General features: G+C 32.7%; 1 protein-coding gene across 1 annotated transcript in view; it reads left to right on the top strand.

Moving 5' to 3' along the window:
- Nucleotides 1–18,565, top strand: part of LOC127872340 (myosin-4-like) — a 360,094-nt gene that overhangs the window by 100,240 nt on the left and 241,289 nt on the right. The window contains exons 21-25 of the mRNA XM_052415671.1: nucleotides 4,967–5,071; nucleotides 7,269–7,373; nucleotides 13,090–13,194; nucleotides 14,108–14,212; nucleotides 17,524–17,628. Of these exons, the coding sequence (XP_052271631.1) occupies nucleotides 4,967–5,071; nucleotides 7,269–7,373; nucleotides 13,090–13,194; nucleotides 14,108–14,212; nucleotides 17,524–17,628 (525 nt within the window). The remainder of the gene's footprint in view (nucleotides 1–4,966; nucleotides 5,072–7,268; nucleotides 7,374–13,089; nucleotides 13,195–14,107; nucleotides 14,213–17,523; nucleotides 17,629–18,565) is intronic.

Raw genomic sequence — 18,565 nt, 5'->3', positions numbered from 1 at the left:
TGTATATATTTAATTGTAATGCACATACCTTGCGTCAAACAATTTATGTACACACATATGCACAGGACAATGAACAATTGAGAAAGTATCGACTGGAGAAACCAATACCCCTAAAACTTAGTCGGTGACATGCATCAGTCTTTTCCTGATTAGGAATCTGGTTAAAAAAGTCTTTACTCCAGTCGGCTTCCGTTTTTCCTTGTCTATAACATGCTCACAAGAAGATATGAACAAACGACACAGCGGTTTGATTTAATTTAATTACTTTAAAACCTTACATAGGACCCGCTCCACGGCTATTAAACATGATTTTACATTACTAAGACAGCACAAAATTGGCGCTCGAATTAATACTTATAACATTTATGTGCTACGGCATCTCTGATGTCCCTCATACAGGTTGTGTCATGCAACAGAAAATACACGATATAAACTCTGTGTTTGCTTTTTCTTTGGTAAGTCTATTTAATATTTTAGTTTTTGGATCGTTTAATTTCCAGATAACGGAGTTACAAAGAAATAAAAAAGAACTTGAGGCAAAGTGTTCTGATTTGGAAAACGATAATAAGACCATTCATACAGACTTGAACACCGCCACCGATACGGTATTTACAGTTTGTTATCTTGAATATGCATGTATGTGTTGTTATGATGTATTTTATATGTTAACTAATATATCTAGCAAACAATGAATCTCAAGAAACTATACCAGGAGAGACATTCTTACTATAATCAACTACTTTTTAAACAGATCACTTATTCTACACATTAATGATATAACTTGAATCAGCAGGTTTATACAAGGATCTTTCAGTCGGGTTGCTTTCCTCTTATTGAGCGGGCCATTAACATCGTTTCAAATTCCTCGTAATTCTGAATCAATATGTACAGGTTGATCACATTGATAGCAATTCATGACGTTCTTACTTACAGCACTGACTCATCACGAACGTAATCTTCTTTTTTTTTTTCATATGTTTCGATCAATCAACAGGATTCTTGTTTCGAGCATTTTGTTATGATATAAAGGCCCTTGTTCTACGAAGTCGATGTATAGTGTTGCTGGAAAACTGTGCATATCTTGTCATAAGACCAGTTTGAACATTCAAGACGTATATGTAGATTGTTGCACAATATCCTTAACATTTCCTCGCGCTTACATGTAATATTATGGTGATTTTTGGTTCATCTGGGAGACCATCTGCTCCATTTAGCACGTGGCCGCCCGTGTGAGTGTAGTGTCTTATCAATGTACAAATTGTTTGATCAGTCGAAAGAATAACAATGTTTGTAAAATGTACACTACGCAAGCATTATCAGCACACTTGTTGTAATGACAGTACTAGAACAACAAAACAGTAGGAGCACTATTCTACGTTCATAATGTTCATGTTTAATGGAATCTCTGACATTAATACTGGATTTAACGGCCCATATAGTCTAGGTCAATGAACTTTTTGCTCGCTTGTTCTTTATTATTTAAAGTAAAATTTTACTTTAGCTTGCTAAATTTTCAGACGAAGACCTTAGAAAAAGACAAACAAGAACTTAATACAAAGTATGATGATATGGAAAAAGAGAAGAAGAATCTTGAGACAGCCCTACAAACAGCAAGAGATAAGGTATGAAGAGTTCGACTTTGTTAACTAGCATGTATATTTTGATCTGATTTGTTTATGCTGTTAAGTATATATGTTTAATATTTTTTTCATTGTATTGAATATTCATACAGGTGAACATTGGAACTAACGGTACAGATCAAACCCACACAATGCATAAACATTATAACGCACTTCAATCGCGTACTTGTTGTAATTGAGGGTTGTACGGACACGATCCATATAGACTAAAGACTCAAGCTCTCTCCTCGCTTGCCACGTTAAATTTTCAGATGAAGAAATTGGAGACAGGCAAACAAGAACTCCAGACAAAGTATAATGATAATGAAAAAGACAAGAAGAACGTTGAGACAGCCCTACGAAAGACAATAGATCAGGTATGTACAGTTTGACTTTTTTGAAGTAGCATTTATGTGTTGAATTGATGTATTTATAATGTTAAATGTAATTTTTGAACACACAGACAGCGAGGAAAAAAGGCAAATATATAATCCATAAACAATATCAAATAAATCGCACTTCAATCGCAGCACTTATATATGTATTTGTTTCATAAACGACTCAATATATATTTTCGAAATAATATCTGTTGTTTTTTAATAAAGCTAATAATAATAATAATAATAATAATAATAATAATAATAATAATAATAATAATAATAATAAAAATAATAATAATAATAATAATAATAATAATAATAGTAATAGTAGAAGAAGAAGTAGTAGTAGTAGTAGTTGTAGGGGTAGTAGTAGAAGTAGAAGTAGTAGTAGTAGTAGTAGTAGTAGTAATAGTAGTAGTAGTAGTAGTAGTAGTAGTAATCGTAGTAGTAGTAGTAGTAGTAGTAATCGTAGTAGTAGTAGTAGTAGTAGTAGTAGTAGTAGTAGTAGTAGTAGTAGTAGTTGTAGTAGTAGTAGTAGTAGTAGTAGTAGTAGTAGTAGTAGTAGTAGTAGTAGTAGTAGTAGTAGTAGTAGTAGTACATGATTAAAAACATATTCATAACCATGTTATCTTTCTACACAAAAAAACTCTATTTGATAAAATATGTCATTGAAAACTGTTTGTGTGCTACTCAAGGATTGTCAGTTAATTGGTCGAGTGAATAGCAATTTATTTAACACTTCTCAGTATCGCACTTGCAACACGCGAATAATTTAACAATATTAAAACAATCACATCACAAAAATGAGCGCTGCTCTGCAAAAGATAAGATATGCAACCCTGTGTAGCCTATGAAAAAATGAACGGGCCCTTATTCGGGAACTGTTGAATATTCCAAACGTATTCATACGATAATTGTTATTGCTTCGGAATGAGATTTATATATATATATATATATATACATGCCATCAAAGCTGTGAATAGTTTTACAACCAGGAACAGATATGTTTTAATGCAAATTGAATTTTGATAACTTATTAAATAACTTTCACTAAATCTAAATATGTTACGATTGGGTGATTTTGTGAATGTTTAAGTTAAGAGAGATATTTCTCATCTTATGACAATTCATGCTGTTGGGGACCAATTCAAAATGTATTTTAAGATTGCCAGAGATGTGTAGATTTATTTTATATAAGTAGTATAATGTTCAAATAACATCACATGTGAAGTACACGTGCATACTGAAAAAGAGTATATGTATTCACACCTTCTTTACAATATCAAACTATACATGTACAGTAATCACTTGTATCGCTTGACACAAGGCGTGTCTTTTTAAGTCATCCATATATTTGGTCATTTAATATAATCGTGTCGAATTGATCGCATAAGAGTATGTTAGGCAGTTTCACAGTTTTCATATGCATATTAAATACAGGTTATTGACAGGTAAAACTTAACTGATGCATAGTTTATATTCTACCCCATCGATTAGTAATATATTTAAGTTATTTAGCAGACAAGTTATCCCAAGCCATTTAAGCGCAGCTATGTATGCATTCTCCAATTAAAGGATAGACATGCTTAGCTCGTTTTGAAATGAATGCATACAAGCAAAGTTTCGATTTCCACATATGCTTTCCCTGTATGCTTGTACAGTTCATACCATATCATACAGTATCTTATAGTCATATTAAGGAGTACTTCATAGAATAGTGCAAACAATATCTGCAAAACTCTGCTTGCTGCATGTGCTTCACAATGCGCCATTCTTTCAATGACTCAATGTTCACACAAAGTTAAGACTATAATATTATTATAGTAAATACAAGTATTATATATCATAATAAGAGTAAAAACAATACTATTATTCCTTAAACGGCCTCTTACTGACCCCGTACATGGAGGTACAGACAAATGATGTGCATGCCATCGTGCGGGATCAGTACTGACCCCGTGTAACAAATTTATCTTACCGAGTACCTTTCATTATTCATCATCAACGTAGTGATCTGATAAAAGTTCACTATTGTGTATTATATACGTTGTCTTGTTAACATCCTTGATAGAGTTTAACATTCCTAACCTAATAAATAGCCACTCACCTAAGATCGCAAAATGCAGAGTAAGCATGCGACCTGGCTGAGCCAATATAAAACGAGTAATCTGTAAGACGTAGAGTTCACGTATGTATCACACCGGTAAGTTGATATCGGTCTTATACATGGGTTCTTGGTAAAATGCTTTATATCAGTTTAGTAGGCGTTTAGATTGGTACTTGTTTTGAGATACATACTATAACTAAGAATCAACTAAGAAGTCCATATTAAATCGAAACGGATTTTATTCATCAAAACCATCAATTCAAAGATGTACAACATTTTATAAGCACAAAACAACACAAACGGACACAGCAAACGCGCATTTTTCAATAATTAGGTGCACATGCTAAAGACGTTTTCTTCTGCAGGTATTTTGTTTATCTTCATTTTTAAATTCATTGAATATCCCTGAGGAATAAATTGCATTTAAAAATAAGCAAGACAGTTTCTGCATTACTTGAATTCACCCAATAAATTAATGGTTGTCCAGGATCAGTGTTGCCTGGATTAAGAGTCTGGTTTTAAACTTCTTTACTAACAGCGGCTTGAGTTGTGCGTTGTGTATAGCATACATTTAATAATTTGTTAAGAAAAATTACATAAGTATGTTTTTTATCTTATCAAAATCGATGTTATGCTACCCGTTTTGCGACGATAACAAAGGTGCGACATCGCTTTGCATTACTATGATAACAAAAAGTTCTCGCATGTTCAAACCCTTGTTGCTCAACGTCATCATCGATGTCTCTCATACAGGTTTTTTATTGAACCGAAATACCACAGTTAGTTAACAAAAGTTTGTGCTCGTCTGTTCTTTTCTCCTATGTATAAATATTATTTTTATTGCCGCGTGACATTTTTAGATGACGGAATTAGAAGAACGCAAGAAAGGACTTGAGGCAAAGTGTGATGAATTTGTAGAAATGAATCAGACACTTCATAATGACTTAAACAAGGCTGCCGATACGGTATTAAAAGTTTGTTTTTCTTGATTATTTATCTCCGGATTTAAATGATGTCTTTAATATGTTCAATGTAAAACTTACAGTGACGAAAAGAGACTTTACCAGGAGAGAATTGTTATTCTTATCAACTAGTATAATTAAAGAACACCATTATATAAATGATTTCAACTGGGATCAACAGATTTGTACAGATAACAACGCACAACAAAGGTTTACTCTACGTTACACGTTCATTCGTGGCTTAAACCAAATCTAAAATACTAGTTTGATCATATGCCATATGTATTGTTAAATTGCATATTGTTGTAAACTGTCGGCTTATTTATATATTAAAGTGACTTTCCTTTATTGAGTGGGCCATTCGAACTGTTACACAAATAACGTTTTTTGTGAAAAGTGAATAAAAGTAAATAATGTATCGAAATTCATTACGTTTTTACATGTACACATCACGAATATTACATTTTTTTTTCCGTCTGAGATATACGCTAACGCATGAGGCTTATAGAGATTTAAACGCAAATTATCAATATTATTAACATATACATATTTTATGGTAACGCAACTTTTATACCCTTCATATGTATTATACGAACGCTAACACTTATTTACAATCAACATTAAACATACAAACAAAAATTAAAAAGTCCTGAGAGATTTCGAAACTTAGAAATATGGGGTCACACACAAAATCGAATACAAGCAAATAGCATTAGAATCACATTACATAAAGTAGTGTCCATTCTGTATTAAATTGAACAGGTATGCTGTGTCTGTAGTATTAAACAACGGCTCAAGTTTTCAACTGAAAATATCATATTTTATTGAAAAGCGTGGTGTGCAAGAAGATAATTGAAAGTTTTTTGGGCGTGGAAGCAGCAATATATTTTTAAACCGGGTCGTAGCAAACGTGCATCACACGTATTATTATTATTCAAAATCACATCGCAATGATTAAGGTGATATCGTCCGATTAGCGGCGTGTGTCGTGCAACGTCACTACACATACCCTTAATATGTATACTATAAAGACTAACGTTTATTTATATATCTATATTAAACTTAGACAAAAAATATTAAGGCTCGATGGTTTTCGAATTTTAGTCGTGTAAGGTCTTATCCGAAATCGAATACAAGAAACTAGCATTCTACTCATGCTTACACTACACAATTGCCATTCTGTTTTCTACTTGATATTGTAATATATCGTATTATTTGAGTATCAGTTTTCTCCTTATTCGAATCTGATCATAAAAAGAGGTTGTGGGTATTATGGTATGGATACGCAACAAGTTTGTGAACACTCTAGATACTACATATGTTGATCAACCAACATGAATCTTTTTCCAAACATGTGTTGTAATGGCATGTAGGCCGTCGCCCCGAAGTAAATATGCTATCTGGCTAGCTTTACCTATTTTGTTTTTAGACAAAAGTGAACACCTTAGACTACATGAAATTATTGTTGCACATTTTTCTTTTTATTTCCTCAAACTACCGGTAATTATTTTGATGATTCTTTGATGCTTTCGAAAACGGTTTGCTACATTCAAGCAGGTAAACGCCCTTGTGGGAGTTGTGTCTAAGTCTAAATAGACAATTTTCCAGCAATCAAATTAACGCTTCAACAAAAGATCAGCGCACATTTTGTGATTCAATATTTTTCAGCTTTAATAACACAAATATTTGTTGAACTGAACTGAATAAAAAGTAATCAAGTACAAACACGTTCATGATAATGTTGAAATCTATAATATATTGCATATAGAGACTACATTCATGCCCTTTCATCTTTGAATAATGGGAGTTTACAACTAGCAAAATACGTTTAATTTATTGAAAATTGTTGACTCTATATGTCCTCCCTCTATCTAAAAAATGTGTCTCTTTCACTATATAAGTCATAGCGTCATACCATTTTTCCAAACGAAAACTTCATACCTTTCATTTACTTTAAAAATGAGTTCTTGAAAATAATTCTTTTAATTTTCCGCTATGTAAATCCTCATCTTAATGTATGCCAATGACATAAGCGCGGCGTATTATACATTTTTAAGAAAACAAATTATGGGCATCATTTAATTCCATAACAGTTATGTTTAATAGCAACTCTTAAAAATCTAATCGAGGGTTTTACGGAAACGATCCATACAGACTCAAGACTCAAGCTCTCTCCTCGCTTGCCACGTTAATTTTTCAGATGAAGAAATTGGAGACAGACAACCAAGAACTCCAGACAAAGTATAATGATAAGGAAAAAGAGAAGAAGAACGTTGAGACAGCCCTACGAAAGTCAATAGATCAGGTATGTACAGTTTAACTTTGTGAAGTAGCATATATGTGTTGAATTGATGTATTTATAATGTTAAATGTTATTTTTGAACACACATACAGCGAATAAAAAAGGCAAATATCTAATCCATAAACTATATAAAATAAATCGCTCTTCAATCGCAGTAGTAGTAGTAGTAGTAGTAGTAGAAGTAGTAGTAGTAGTAGTATTAGTAGTAGCAGTAGTAGTAGCAGTAGCAGTGGTATTGTTAGTTGTAGTAGTAGAAGTACTAGAAGAAGTATTAGTAATAGTCGAAGTAGAAGTAGTTGTAGAAGTTGCAGTAGAAGTATTTGTAGTAGTAGTCGTCGTAGTAGTTATAGAAGTAGGACAAGCAGTTTTATGTAGACACGTAAAAGAAACTGGAGTACAAATAAACACAAACATATTGAAATGAACTATATCAACCCAGGTAACCCGATACCTTGCGGGTCGTGTAATACCATAGGGGACAGTACTGTGAATTTTGGCAAGAACTTACATAGGGTAAGTAAATTGGAAACACTATTTTTTTTTCAAAGTCAAATTTGAAACAACTGTGTATTAACATTGATAACAAAGGTATTGGCCTACATGTAGAAAAAATCCTCACAAATTTTCTTAAAAAATGAGCGAAATGCGGCTCCCTGAAGTAGAAGATCGGGCAAAACGGGCCATGTTCAGGCATTTAGGGGAGAAAAAAACTGCTTTAATTTGCAAGCCACTACCATTTTTACAGGATTTATACAAGATTTCACATGTCTGCCATAACCTCTCAGCAGGGTTTCTCCAGAAAACAATTTATCGTGGAGAAATTTGCGTTTTTAATGACCATGTTGGGAGAACATTGATACCATCTGGGGAAGACCAGGAAACCATATGTGGGCAGTGACTTTATAATTCTTTTTCAGACATTTTGTTGCAATTTCTTTGCTTTGTAGAGGCGTACAGTAAGTGTATGTGGGCACATATGCATTCAAGTGAACTTTTAATGCCTTATATATGATAACTAGTGCCTTTTCAACATTCTCGAGTTTTATTTCTTTTTACCAACACTATTTTGGAAAATATAAAGAAAGACTTGACTGCTTTGTCGCAGACATTAATTGGTTAGGTACATACAAATTATGTCTATATAAGTGTATATGGGGTTTTATGTAAAATATTTATGTAGCGTGTTCTGAGACTTTTTGTGCTAATTCGGCAAATGTCATAATGAGAAAAACTCATTTGAAATGAAGTCGCTAAACTTGCGCTTAATTTTGTTTAGATTGCCTAAAGTTTTCTGTGATTTTACTGTTAAGCGTATTTAAGTAACATTAATATAGGCACTGAATGGCCTTGGAAAGATTTGTCTATCAAACAAAATAAAAGTTAATTTTGACCTTTTAATTTCAATAAGCTGACTTGTTACTCTCCTTTTAACGAATTTGGCCATTGCTAGTTTATAGCCGCAAACAAGACTTCGACACATGACGTTGATACCGATTTTATGCATTTAACAACACAACACAGACTGGCCTTGTAAAGAATTGTCTATCAAACAAAATAATAGTTGATTTTGACCTTTGAATTTCAATGAGCTGATTTTTTACTCACCTTTTAACGAATTTGGCCATTGCTAGTTTATAGCTGCAAACAAGACTTCAACACATGACGTTGATACCGATTTTATACATTTAACCACACAAAGTACAGTTGATTAAAAGAATAAAACTTACCTTGTTCACAGACAAGTTTAATCATTGTTATGAATTCTTGAAGGATATTTGCTGAAAAAAATTACGGATAAGTTATTAAATTATAAAACTTTAAGTCAATTGTTGAAACATAATTCTTTTGTTATTTTAAGTGTTTAAATTTCAACGTAATTCCCTATGTGTTCGATAACTGGTTCGTCCACCATATTGTCAATAATAACCGCAAGGGGAGTTAGACAGTATAGATAGATAGATTACTGACCTTCTTGAGAAGAAGTTTGATAATTTATTAATACCACATTACCAGAAAACACTAAGCATGTTTGCTAAATGCATGTGATATATAAAGAGGATGAAATGGAACACTGTACAAAAGCAACTTTTCCTGTCTATCCCACTTGCAGATGTAATAATGCAAGTTGCCAACCAAAATGTGTCTAATAAAAGCTCATATTACAGCTAGTTGCTGTAACAAATTTACAATCACAAGCACTCTTTGATTTTTTGCAATGACAATGATAGATTTTAGAGTAACAAATGCTCTCATGTTGATATAATATGTTTGAATGTTGAAGAAATTTTACCTATACTCACTTTATTACAGTATGCATTTTTTATAATTTATATTCCATTCCACCTGTGATCATAACGGTATGTTTGCGCATAATTCATTGATGCATCTACATATGAGGTTTTTAGAACCCAGGAAGGGCCAATGTAATGTTTCTTTATCAGAGAACACAGTGACCTTTGACCTAATGGCCAAATATTGTAGTGTGATAATGTAAAACTCTTTTAGATCAGGTGTATCTACATAGGAAGTCTGAAGATTGCAGACGGAAGCATTTTTGTTATGTAGACAACATTTAAGTTTTCTATTAGAGGTTGAAGTGACATTGTCATTTGACCTTGTGATCTGACACTGGATTTGACCTGTAAAACTCATTGAGGTGCATCAATATATGAATTTTGAAGGCTGTAGGTGAAAGCACTTCCATTATACAGTCTTTGTTAAAGTTTTCTATAAGATATTTAAGTGATCTTGACCTATAACCTAGTGACCTAAAAGACGGTGGGATGCATATATAAAGCTAGTAAGGTTTCATCAACATATGAAGTTTTAATGTTGTATGTTCATTTGTTCAAAATTTATTTCATGAAAATAAATCGGGCGGACAAACGGACAATAAATCGGGACGGACGTAACATACTAGGACAGGGACAGTCGGGACAAATTGTTTCCTATATAGCTATATAGCCCCCCAAACAGACTTTGTGGCGGTATAATAATGTGTGGTGGGTGGGGGCAACACTAGCATTGTGCTTTTTTACATATCTAAAGTGGACATTGAATAGCCAAATTATATATAAGACACAGGATTCACGTTTCTAAAATGATGTTGGATGAAAGCCAAATAATATAATTGAATGTATTAAAAAGCATTAAAAGTACATTTGTATGCATATTTGCCCTCATGCACTTACTATAGGCCTCTATAAAGCAAAGAAATTGCATTACAATTACTTGAAATTAGGTTTTTTTGTCACGAAAAATAATTATAAAGGCACTGTCCACATATGGTTTCCTGGTCTTCCCCAGATGGTATCAATGATTCCTCAACATGGTCATTAAAAACGCATATTTCTCTACAATAAATAGTTTTCTGGAGAAACCCTGCTGAGAGGTTATGGCAGACATCTGAAAGTTTGTATAATTCCTTTAATAATGGTAGTGGCTTGCAAATTAAATCAGTTTTTTTTCTCCCCTAAATGCCTGAACATGGCCCGCTTTGCCCGATCTTCTACTTCAGGGAGCCACATTTCGCTCATTGTTTTAAGAAAATTTGTCAGGATTGTTTCTACATGTAGGACAATACATTTGTTATCAATGCTAATACACAGTTGTTTCAAATTGGACTTTGAAAAATTTAATTTTCCAATTTACTTACCCTATGTAAGTTCATGCCAAAATGCACAGCACTGTCCCCTATGGTATTACACGACCCGCAAGGTATCGGGTTTCCTGGGGTGTATATTGTATATTTTATATCACAAACATGTCAAAACACATTAGGTGTCAGGTTAATGTTAAGTTAGTTGTCGAAGTAGAACATGCCATGTTGGTTTAAACAAGAAATCCAATGCAAGCGCGAAGAAGAATCATTAATATGTACCGTAATACATTAGATAACTGTTTACCGGTACTTGTTATCTTGTTTTGATTTATTTACAAATTGTATGTATCCTTTTTCGTAAAATGCTTGCCTAATTAAGAATTAAGGGACTCTTCCTTATTCGATTAATGATCTAGGAAATTTAACTCACACGTCACTGCCACTTATTTCATAACGGTATGCCTTCAAAAGTTGAACTACTGCCCTTGTGTGTCATCAGATTTGAGCTCATAATTTGACATTAACTCGAAACAGTATTCTTTTTTTAATTGAATGGAGATGCTGTCGGTTTAATGTTTATTTACACGTATGAATGATGTGATTAATTCGGGGCTACTGGTTCGGTAAGCAAAGCAATCAACCAGTTTTAAATCCAATTTGTTTTACAAAGAACCTTTCTGAAATGATTATGAACGTTCCTACTGCGGTGATTATTGCTGGGGTAGGTGTAGGGTTCGTCTAACATTTAAACCTGATTACACTTTCAACCTCAACAGCAATCCCAGCCTTATTCGTTGTTTATGCTTTATGTCGTGTCGTGTGTATTTCCCTGTTTTGTATAGCAAATTGGACGTTTCACGTATATAATTGACTAGCGTAGAAACGTTAATCCCCTGATGATGTTTGTTGATTGTTATTCTATGTATATATCAAATGGTCACGATGATTATACATGTATTAAAATAAGAATTAAATAAACAAACCTTTATCTTCAACTTTATAAAACATATTATATTTCCAGGAATCTTTTCATATAAGATAAAAGAACCGGACATAGTTTAATTATTAAGTGGTATAAACAGTATTTTTTATTTTAAAACTTGTTGAGCATGATTTTGAATTTTACAACTATTTCATTTTATTAGAGAAATCTTAATTTTTCCGTGTCATTATATAAACATAAAAATGTATAGGCTCTAGATGATTGTTCAAACAGTATTTGGCGAAACAGACAACTGTTCCAATCTTTCCTTTAGAAAAATAAAACATTCAAGCGACATATAACAATTGTTTTCCAATTCTCCTACAATTTCTTCACACTTATTATTTTGATGAGTGTTGGAAGATTTCGTAAGCGGTTTTCTTGGAAGTGAATGCCTGTGATTGTGTAGTTTCTAGTGTTTGTCAAATAAACACTAACAAAAGATCAGTACACTTGTAGTGTTTAAAGATGTTGACATATACTCGAGAAACTGAGAAAATTTTAAGTGTTTCGTTACTGCGATTACGCGTCAGGATGGCAACTTTTATAAAATATTCAACTATTCGGCAATTTCTGTAATTGAATACTCAAATAGTCGATCGGCGCCTATTCAGTAATGTTAAGAAAATGTAAACATGTATATATTTAATTGTAATGCACATACCTTGCGTCAAACAATTTATGTACACACATATGCACAGGACAATGAACAATTGAGAAAGTATCGACTGGAGAAACCAATACCCCTAAAACTTAGTCGGTGACATGCATCAGTCTTTTCCTGATTAGGAATCTGGTTAAAAAAGTCTTTACTCCAGTCGGCTTCCGTTTTTCCTTGTCTATAACATGCTCACAAGAAGATATGAACAAACGACACAGCGGTTTGATTTAATTTAATTACTTTAAAACCTTACATAGGACCCGCTCCACGGCTATTAAACATGATTTTACATTACTAAGACAGCACAAAATTGGCGCTCGAATTAATACTTATAACATTTATGTGCTACGGCATCTCTGATGTCCCTCATACAGGTTGTGTCATGCAACAGAAAATACACGATATAAACTCTGTGTTTGCTTTTTCTTTGGTAAGTCTATTTAATATTTTAGTTTTTGGATCGTTTAATTTCCAGATAACGGAGTTACAAAGAAATAAAAAAGAACTTGAGGCAAAGTGTTCTGATTTGGAAAACGATAATAAGACCATTCATACAGACTTGAACACCGCCACCGATACGGTATTTACAGTTTGTTATCTTGAATATGCATGTATGTGTTGTTATGATGTATTTTATATGTTAACTAATATATCTAGCAAACAATGAATCTCAAGAAACTATACCAGGAGAGACATTCTTACTATAATCAACTACTTTTTAAACAGATCACTTATTCTACACATTAATGATATAACTTGAATCAGCAGGTTTATACAAGGATCTTTCAGTCGGGTTGCTTTCCTCTTATTGAGCGGGCCATTAACATCGTTTCAAATTCCTCGTAATTCTGAATCAATATGTACAGGTTGATCACATTGATAGCAATTCATGACGTTCTTACTTACAGCACTGACTCATCACGAACGTAATCTTCTTTTCTTTTTTTCATATGTTTCGATCAATCAACAGGATTCTTGTTTCGAGCATTTTGTTATGATATAAAGGCCCTTGTTCTACGAAGTCGATGTATAGTGTTGCTGGAAAACTGTGCATATCTTGTCATAAGACCAGTTTGAACATTCAAGACGTATATGTAGATTGTTGCACAATATCCTTAACATTTCCTCGCGCTTACATGTAATATTATGGTGATTTTTGGTTCATCTGGGAGACCATCTGCTCCATTTAGCACGTGGCCGCCCGTGTGAGTGTAGTGTCTTATCAATGTACAAATTGTTTGATCAGTCGAAAGAATAACAATGTTTGTAAAATGTACACTACGCAAGCATTATCAGCACACTTGTTGTAATGACAGTACTAGAACAACAAAACAGTAGGAGCACTATTCTACGTTCATAATGTTCATGTTTAATGGAATCTCTGACATTAATACTGGATTTAACGGCCCATATAGTCTAGGTCAATGAACTTTTTGCTCGCTTGTTCTTTATTATTTAAAGTAAAATTTTACTTTAGCTTGCTAAATTTTCAGACGAAGACCTTAGAAAAAGACAAACAAGAACTTAATACAAAGTATGATGATATGGAAAAAGAGAAGAAGAATCTTGAGACAGCCCTACAAACAGCAAGAGATAAGGTATGAAGAGTTCGACTTTGTTAACTAGCATGTATATTTTGATCTGATTTGTTTATGCTGTTAAGTATATATGTTTAATATTTTTTTCATTGTATTGAATATTCATACAGGTGAACATTGGAACTAACGGTACAGATCAAACCCACACAATGCATAAACATTATAACGCACTTCAATCGCGTACTTGTTGTAATTGAGGGTTGTACGGACACGATCCATATAGACTAAAGACTCAAGCTCTCTCCTCGCTTGCCACGTTAAATTTTCAGATGAAGAAATTGGAGACAGACAAACAAGAACTCCAGACAAAGTATAATGATAATGAAAAAGACAAGAAGAACGTTGAGACAGCCCTACGAAAGACAATAGATCAGGTAGGTACAGTTTGACTTTTTTGAAGTAGCATTTATGTGTTGAATTGATGTATTTATAATGTTAAATGTAATTTTTGAACACACAGACAGCGAGGAAAAAAGGCAAATATATAATCCATAAACTATATCAAATAAATCGCACTTCAATCGCAGCACTTATATATGTATTTGTTTCATAAACGACTCAATATATATTTTCGAAATAATATCTGTTGTTTTTTAATAAAACTAATAATAATAATAATAATAATAATAATAATAATAATAATAATAATAATAATAATAATAATAATAATAGTAATAGTAGAAGAAGAAGTAGTAGTAGTAGTAGTAGTAGGGGTAGTAGTAGAAGTAGAAGTAGTAGTAGTAGTAGTAGTAGTAGTAGTAGTAGTAGTAGTAGTAGTAGTAGTAGTAGTAATCGTAGTAGTAGTAGTAGTAGTAGTAATCGTAGTAGTAGTAGTAGTAGTAGTAGTAGTAGTAGTAGTAGTAGTAGTAGTAGTTGTAGTAGTAGTAGTAGTAGTAGTAGTAGTAGTAGTAGTAGTAGTAGTAGTAGTAGTAGTAGTAGTACATGATTAAAAACATATTCATAACCATGTTATCTTTCTACACAAAAAAACTCTATTTGATAAAATATGTCATTGAAAACTGTTTGTGTGCTACTCAAGGATTGTCAGTTAATTGGTCGAGTGAATAGCAATTTATTTAACACTTCTCAGTATCGCACTTGCAACACGCGAATAATTTAACAATATTAAAACAATCACATCACAAAAAATGAGCGCTGCTCTGCAAAAGATAAGATATGCAACCCTGTGTAGCCTATGAAAAAATGAACGGGCCCTTATTCGGGAACTGTTGAATATTCCAAACGTATTCATACGATAATTGTTATTGCTTCGGAATGAGATTTATATATATATATATATACATGCCATCAAAGCTGTGAATAGTTTTACAACCAGGAACAGATATGTTTTAATGCAAATTGAATTTTGATAACTTATTAAATAACTTTCACTAAATCTAAATATGTTACGATTGGGTGATTTTGTGAATGTTTAAGTTAAGAGAGATATTTCTCATCTTATGACAATTCATGCTGTTGGGGACCAATTCAAAATGTATTTTAAGATTGCCAGAGATGTGTAGATTTATTTTATATAAGTAGTATAATGTTCAAATAACATCACATGTGAAGTACACGTGCATACTGAAAAAGAGTATATGTATTCACACCTTCTTTACAATATCAAACTATACATGTACAGTAATCACTTGTATCGCTTGACACAAGGCGTGTCTTTTAAGTCATCCATATATTTGGTCATTTAATATAATCGTGTCGAATTGATCGCATAAGAGTATGTTAGGCAGTTTCACAGTTTTCATATGCATATTAAATACAGGTTATTGACAGGTAAAACTTAACTGATGCATAGTTTATATTCTACCCCATCGATTAGTAATATATTTAAGTTATTAAGCAGACAAGTTATCCCAAGCCATTTAAGCGCAGCTATGTATGCATTCTCCAATTAAAGGATAGACATGATTAGCTCGTTTTGAAATGAATGCATACAAGCAAAGTTTCGATTTCCACATATGCTTTCCCTGTATGCTTGTACAGTTCATACCATATCATACAGTATCTTATAGTCATATTAAGGAGTACTTCATAGAATAGTGCAAACAATATCTGCAAAACTCTGCTTGCTGCATGTGCTTCACAATGCGCCATTCTTTCAATGACTCAATGTTCACACAAAGTTAAGACTATAATATTATTATAGTAAATACAAGTATTATATATCATAATAAGAGTAAAAACAATACTATTATTCCTTAAACGGCCTCTTACTGACCCCGTACATGGAGGTACAGACAAATGATGTGCATGCCATCGTGCGGGATCAGTACTGACCCCGTGTAACAAATTTATCTTACCGAGTACCTTTCATTATTCATCATCAACGTAGTGATCTGATAAAAGTTCACTATTGTGTATTATATACGTTGTCTTGTTAACATCCTTGACAGAGTTTAACATTCCTAACCTAATAAATAGCCACTCACCTAAGATCGCAAAATGCAGAGTAAGCATGTGACCTGGCTGAGCCAATATAAAACGAGTAATCTGTAAGACGTAGAGTTCACGTATGTATCACACCGGTAAGTTGATATCGGTCTTATACATGGGTTCTTGGTAAAATGCTTTATATCAGTTTAGTAGGCGTTTAGATTGGTACTTGTTTTGAGATACATACTATAACTAAGAATCAACTAAGAAGTCCATATTAAATCGAAACGGATTTTATTCATCAAAACCATCAATTCAAAGATGTACAACATTTTATAAGCACAAAACAACACAAACGGACAAAGCAAACGCGCATTTTTCAATAATTAGGTGCACATGCTAAAGACGTTTTCTTCTGCAGGTATTTTGTTTATCTTCATTTTTAAATTCATTGAATATCCCTGAGGAATAAATTGCATTTAAAAATAAGCAAGACAGTTTCTGCATTACTTGAATTCACCCAATAAATTAATGGTTGTCCAGGATCAGTGTTGCCTGGATTAAGAGTCTGGTTTTAAACTTCTTTACTAACAGCGGCTTGAGTTGTGCGTTGTGTATAGCATACATTAAAAAGTTTGTTAAGAAAAAACGCATAAGTATGTTTTTTTTATCTTATCAAAATCGATGTTATGCTACCCGTTTTGCGACGATAACAAAAGTGCGACATCGCTTTGCATTACTATGATAACAAAAAGTTCGCGCATGTTCATACCCTTGTTGCTCAACGTCATCATCGATGTCCCTCATACAGGTTTTTTTATTGAACCGAAATATCACAGTAAGTTAAAAAAAAGTTTGTGCTCGTCTGTTCTTTTCTCCTATGTATAAATATTATAATTATTGCCGCGTTACATTTTTAGATGACGGAATTAGAAGAAAGCAGGAAAGTACTTGAGGCAAAGTGTGATGAATTTGAAGAAATGAAGCAGACACTTCATAATGACTTAAACAAGGCTGCCGATAAGGTATTAAAAGTTTGTTTTTCTTGATTATTAATCTCCGAATGTATATGATGTCTTTAATATGTTCAATGTAGAACTTACAGTCACGAAAAGAGACTTTACCAGTAGAGAATTGTTATTCTTATCAACTAGTATAATTAAAGAACACTATTATATAAATGATTTAAACTGGGATCAAAAGATTTGTACCGATATCAACGCACAACAAAGGTTTACTCTACGTTACACGTTAATCCGTGGCTTATACCAAATTAAAAATACTAGTTTGATCATATGCAATATGTATTGTTAAATTGCATATTGTTTTAAACTGTCGGCTTATTTCTAAATATTTATATAAAAGTGACTTTCCTTTATTGAGTGGGCCATTCGAACTGTTACACAAATAACGTTATTTGTAAAAAGTAAATAAAAATAAATGATGTATCGAAATTCATTACGTTTTTACATGTACACATCAAGAACATAACATTCTTTTTTCCGTCTTAGATATACGCTAACGCATGAGGCTTATAGAGATTTAAACGCAAAATATCAATATTATTAACATATACATATTTTATGGTAACGCTACTTTTATACCCTTCATATGTATTATACGAACGCTAACATTGATTTTCAATCTACATAAAACATACAAACAGAAGTTAAAACTTAGACATAAAATATTAAGGCTCGATGGTTTTCGAACTTTAGGCGTGTAAGGTCTTATCCGAAATCGAATACAAGAAACTAGCATTATAATCATGCTTACACTACACATTCTGTTTTCAACTTGATACTGTAATATATCGTATTATTTGAGAATCAGTTTTCTCCATATTCGAATCTGATCATAAAAAGAGGTTGTGGGTATTATGGTATGGATACGCAACAAGTTTGTTAACACTCTAGATACTACATATGTTGATCAACCAACATGAATCTTTTCCATCTTTTT

The sequence above is a fragment of the Dreissena polymorpha genome, chromosome 3 (genome assembly GCF_020536995.1).
Source record: "Dreissena polymorpha isolate Duluth1 chromosome 3, UMN_Dpol_1.0, whole genome shotgun sequence".
Lineage (NCBI taxonomy): Eukaryota > Metazoa > Mollusca > Bivalvia > Myida > Dreissenidae > Dreissena > Dreissena polymorpha.
Note: the sequence above shows the minus strand (reverse complement) of the source record. Positions and strands in the feature narration are given on the sequence as shown.